Raw genomic sequence first — 6000 nt, forward strand, 5'->3', positions numbered from 1 at the left:
TCACACTTTTTGCTACTATACACACAATATGACTTGACACTGGGAGTTGCTGGAAGCACAAACACATGATCTCTGTCCAGCACCCCCTTGCAGATCTGGGGGTTAGAACAGGCCCACAGTATTCCTGCCTGTCATAAGAGTTGACTAAGAGGTGTCTCACACTTTTCGGCCCTGTAAGCTCAGGTTCCATTTTATGGTTTGACCTGCCACTTTCTAAATTCTACAGAAGTGTGGGCCATATGGGGACGGTGCACAAGTTATCCGTAACGCCCTTAGATTCCATCTCCTGAACCTCTTGTCGTCATGGCTTTGCATCTTCACCTGCAATTCAACTATTTGGGCGAGGACACTTTCTGGTGTGTGTTATCTTCGTCTGCTGTCTCCTGTCCTCTTTTGCTCCCATGACAGTATTAAATTTCTCTGTGCCCAATATTCAGCACGGTAGCCAGTCCGTTACGGTGGGACCGTGATGTACCCATTTGGTGGTAGCCCCCTGACAACACAGGGATCGCACTGCTGATTGCTGAGCTGTAAACTCCCCACATATGCCAAGGAGTAGATGCCTGTCTTCCTCCCAGCAATGGCCACCATGCCAGGTGGCCTTTGTTGTGTCTGGGTGGCGCCTGTAGGGAGAGCCCCCGATCGGAGTGAGTGGCATCAGGGCAGATGACCCACAATGAAGCGGTCTAAGTCATCTCTTGCTGGTGACCGTATGGTGCCAGCAGTCTCTAAGAAGGGTAAGATCGAGTACAGTGCTGACAGGTAAGACCCTAAATCATTTCTCTCCCCCATGGGAGGAACGTAGGGCTACAGAAAGAAGAGAGCTGTATTCACCTTGGTATTTAATCTGTAGCAGAATAGATGGGGACTCCTTTCTAGCTACGAAGCCTCAATTTTTTGTTGAACACCTTGCGGATATAAGTTTGGGGAAGTGACAGCACTGTCCAAGATGAGAAACAGTGCAGTCTTGATTCAGGCAGTATCCCTAGCCCAATCCCGGGCATTACTTGCCTGTGACCAGCTGGGTGATACTTCTGTTTCTGTCACTCCCCTTGACGACCTAATAGATTTTAAATGACTCCGTGCTTGTGTTCGCCAGCTTATAAAAAGATGGAAACAGGAGTGTTGGGAGAGGTGGGTCTCGACCATTGGGTGCCATAAATCATTTTCCCAAGTCTGGAAGATCAGACGTGTTTTTTGGTACCAGGCCCCAACAGGTGTCCCTGGCATTAACATAAGTGGCATGTTATCTACCGACACAAACGCAGTTGCCGAGCACTTTGCTGAGCACTATGTTCGAGCCTCTGCGTTGGAGAATTATCCCGCAGCTTTTCGCACCCTCAAATTGCAGATGGAAAGGAAAGTCCTCTCATTCACTGAATGTCACAGTGAGCCCTATAATGCTCCCTTTACAGAATGGGAGCACCTCAGCGCCCTTGCCCACTGCCCCGCACTGCTCCTGGGCCAGATCAGATGATCAAACATCTCTTGTCCGACTACAAGTGACATCTCCTCATCATCTTCAACTGCCTCTGGTGCGATGACGTCTTTCCATCGCAATGGTGGGAGAGCACCATCAGTCCAGTGCTCAAACCTGGCAATACCCACTTGATGTGGATAGCTGTCGGCCCATCAGCCTCACCAACGTTCTTTGTAAGCTGCTGGAACATATGGTATGTCGGCGGTTGTGTTGTGTCCTGGAGTCGTGTGGCTTGCTGGCTCCATGTCAGAGTGGCTTCACCTAGGGTCGCTCTACCACTGATAATCTTGTTTCCATTGAGTCTACCACCCGAACAGCCATTTCCAGACGGCAACACCTGATGTCCGAAAGAACAGACACCATATCCATACAAGTATATAGTTCTGGCAACACCGACCATGACCTTCTTCTTCTGTGCGGATGCACACATACTCCCCGAACTCTTACGGGACTTCGTAACAATGTCTTCCGTGAGTAATGAGTGTGTTGGGGTGGGACACTACGAATGTAGTGTGTGGACATACAAAGTGAGAATGTGGGTCTCGCAGGAGGCGTGCGCGAGATAGTCCCTGCAGTCGCTATCCTCTGTGCCCTTGGTGGCTCAGATGGATAGAGCGCCTGTCATATAAGCTGGTGATCCCGGGTTTGAGTCACGGCACACATTTTCACCTGTCGGACAAGTCCGAAAGAACAGACACCATATCCATCTAAGTACATTAAAGATACTTCTTACTATTTGACACATATCTTTTCTTTTAGAGATAAGCAGCATTGGTGTTTTGCATAAAATAATTGCATTTTTCTTTTGTTGCAGGCCAGAGTCATTGGTATTACTGATGTATCAACATTTTTCAAGTCTCATATTTTCACTGGTAATGGATTCAAGTATGAAGCTGACAGACATCTGATAATTAAGAAAATAATACACCCAGATAATGAATGAACCTTCAGGGTATATGTTCCAAAACAGTTGTTTTAAACAATCCCAGTGATCTGTTGGAGATGAGATTGGCTTTCCTAGTGAGCTTATCTCATTCACGTCTGATGTGTATACATATTGTATAAATTGCAGTTTTCTGCCAAAGTGCTTTCTGTCAGGGGTGTGTGTGTATGTGTGTGTGTGTGTGTGTGTGTGTGTGTGTGTGTGTGTGTGTACACATGTACGTACATGCACAATATACAAAGACCGCGTTTTGAATGCTTAAAAGAAAGAATTTAGTATTTTTGTACTAGTGGCAGTGAAGAGTGCGATGGATATCATGGATCTGCAACAAGACTGTTTTCATCAAGTGGTTAACCATAGTTATATAAAAAAGTACAGCCTGTTGTGTTGTTCAAATGATCAGTCTCTCTTGTCTTCTTTTGTTAATGTATTGTATTCTCACTTTTCTCAAGGCATTGCATTTTCACTGATGAATATATGTGTGCGTGTGCATGTGCATGTGTAATTCGAGTCTGTCTTCCTGTTCTTGTCTATAAAAGTTAATTTTTAACATTGACTTGGTTGTACACCATGTTTATTGAAACATCACAGTTATTTTGTCCATTTCAAATATGTAAGTTACATGTGAATTCTCTCAAACACAACTGACGTATTTTGGTATATGAACAAAAGTGCAACAAACTTTAGATTTATGGATTTTCTAAGGAACATCGATTGTAAGAACTGAACCTGTAAGATAATGATGAAAGCGTACAAATATTTTGCAGACTATTAATTTTATAGAAAGAACTTAAATTTTATGCCAATATCACAATTATGGATTGTTGTATTTCTTTGCTGTATGATGTCTCAAGAAGTAAAGTATTTTTATAATCTTATAAAGAGGATATTAGTAAAAATTCACAGACATATAAATTCTGGATACTTCAAAGTTTAAAATGCTAACTTTTGGATAAAATTGTACATAAAAAATAAAATTAAGTTACAATTAAGTAAGTTTTAAAAATTGAGATCTACTGTACCAATGATATATTTGTAATCTTAGTGTTCCCTTCGCCAACATTGTATTCTATAGCACTGAATGAAATGGCTCAGAGGTGAGACACTGGACTTGGATTTCGTAGGATGGCGATCCAAATCCCAGTCCAGCCATCCATATTTAGGTTTTCCATTGTTTCACTGTGTTATTTATGGCAAATGTCATGACAGTCCATTTGAAAAAGGCATAGATAATTTCCTTCCTGAAATATACATCTACATCCCTACTCTACAAACCACTAAGAAGTGCTTAGTGGTAAGGATGTCGCATTGTAGTATGCATTTGGGTTTTTTCTCATTCCATTTCCATATAGAGGATGGAAGAATGACTGCTTAAATTCCTCTGAGTGCACCTCTCATCCTACTTCATTACCTGCTGTTCCTGGGCCAGTCTTATTTTTGGTTGTAAATGAGGTACTCTCATTTCGTGCTGGTGTTAAGGTAAGTTGTTAATTGGATTTGAACCGCTAGCTCTGTAAGTGTGTTCTAGTTCACGTTGCTGCAGTTTCAAATTTTCAGTTGTATTGTTTATTGAAAGGGAAAACTTCAGAAGAAGAGAAGTCGTATATTTAGCTTTAAATTGGGTATTGATTGGCATGGGATTAACTTATCTGGATTTAATTTTTTATTTATTTATTTATTTATTTAACCTGATCAGATTAATGTCTTTCTTTCATTAGACAGGCTGAGTATCAGACTGATTAGAGCTTATCTACAAAAAATAACACAGTTTGATTTTGTTTAAGCTTTTATAAGGCTATTCAGTGTTGGAAGTCACTACTGGTAACCCTAACTTGTTTGTGTATTATCTGTGAGTACAAACAGAACTGCAACATGCTACTAATATGTAGACACATGCAGATCTGTGTAATTATTTCTAATATATGGACATAAATGACAGATGTACATGTTGCTGCAGTGAATAATAGTTTGGGCTGGTAAGTTGCTGTTTTGTTGGGACAGCTGGAGTTGATCAGATGAAGGTTCTCCGATGTATATGTGGGGTATATTTAAAAGATCTGTAGATGGCAAAATAAGTAGCTAAGATTTGTGCCCAACTGGCACAGACTGAGACAGCAAAAAATTTTATTATTAAATATGGGGGTGGGGAGGAAATTTGCAAAAAGGGACTAGTTTGGGAAATCTTGTTACCACTGAAGTCAAGAACAAATTTAGCTTCTTGTCTTTTTGAGAGAGAAGCCTGTTTCAGGTATAGAAGAAAGAAGTGCACAACAGAACATTAAGAATTTAAAAGTTACGTTGGAAAGTGAGGAGAACAGAAAGATACTGGTGCTAGGTAGTAGTTTTGGGAGGAAGATTTGAGATCAGCGTACCAGGTCTCAGGTACAGGTAACGGAACTGTAAACAACTGATTGCCTAATCACTAGAGATTTGAGTGAAGCAGTTGAGGGAGCAGGTAACAGCCTGGCCAAGAATGGAGAACTAATTAATCTGCCCTCCACTGTAACACAATACGCAGAATGTTCATAGAACACCCATGTGAAACTCGGTAAACTCCTTCTTTGGCATGATCTCGGATGCCACACTGGCCTGAATGTAAGTATGTGATCAAAGAGTTGACCCTCCATGTGAATTTCTGCAGTTTGTTGTTTTGTGGTAGGTTCAAATTGATAACACTGTCTCGTCACCAGTGATGATTCTTGAAAGACATGAATTGTCTGTGGTTTGCATTTCAATCAAGCCATGTCTATGATGTTATTTGGAAACACTTCATTTAGAGATGTTGCTCCGTCACAATTTGTGACACAACATTGATACACTATGGTCGCACATCAACTACTTAACACTGCCTATTCATAACTGACTGGTCGAATGCACTTCTGTTGTTTACAGTTCAAGCTGCCCCCATAGTTGCAGTGCTGACCTTGATTATAAGCCTGGAGAAGAATCAGTCTCCGAATTTTTGTTGGGGTCATGTGATGTACACATTGTGGTAATAAATGTTGCTATTCAAGGTAGCAACATGGCCATTTTCCTTTTTACTGCACAGTGGAAGATGGTTGCATAGAAATCTTAATTTATGACAGTAGTGGTAGAAGAAAGACCACATGGTGTGCGCACATTTTTCATTTATGCACACATACAAAACAATACAGCTACAAGGTGTAACAGAGGGAGAGTGTTTTACTTGTGGGAAGGAGCTATTCACACTTTGACGTCACATCTTGGGGGTGGTATTGACGTCGAAGTAGGACAGTCAGGTGACAATTGCTGTTATTCCAAAAGAAAAAAAAAAGAAGATTGCATGGAATTAATTAATTAATTCTTGATTTTGGGATACTAATGATCTATCTGTTGACAAGTCTGGTTATTAAGAGCTATTTGTGAATGTTTAAAATTCTCTTGCAAATTTCACACCAAAATGACACAGGAAAGCGCTGCACTAGTAGACAAGAATTTTGCGGGTGAGCACTTGAAACACCCAGGTGACAAGAATCGGGTGGTGGTAGTATCACGTACACGAGGTATAAACAGGCAGTGCATTGGTAGAGCTGTCATTTGTTCTTGGGTGATTCAA

The 6000-nt window shown here is 41.2% G+C and overlaps 1 protein-coding gene across 1 annotated transcript in view; it reads left to right on the top strand.

The window, feature by feature from the left end:
* Window positions 1-2979, top strand: part of LOC126411268 (DNA replication licensing factor Mcm2) — a 50420-nt gene extending 47441 nt beyond the window's left edge. The window contains exon 14 of the mRNA XM_050081352.1: window positions 2295-2979. Within this exon, the coding sequence (XP_049937309.1) occupies window positions 2295-2423 (129 nt within the window). The 3' untranslated portion in view covers window positions 2424-2979. The remainder of the gene's footprint in view (window positions 1-2294) is intronic.
* Window positions 2980-6000: the final 3021 nt, after the last annotated feature.

This window comes from Schistocerca serialis, chromosome 1 (genome assembly GCF_023864345.2).
Source record: "Schistocerca serialis cubense isolate TAMUIC-IGC-003099 chromosome 1, iqSchSeri2.2, whole genome shotgun sequence".
NCBI classification, from domain to species: domain Eukaryota; kingdom Metazoa; phylum Arthropoda; class Insecta; order Orthoptera; family Acrididae; genus Schistocerca; species Schistocerca serialis.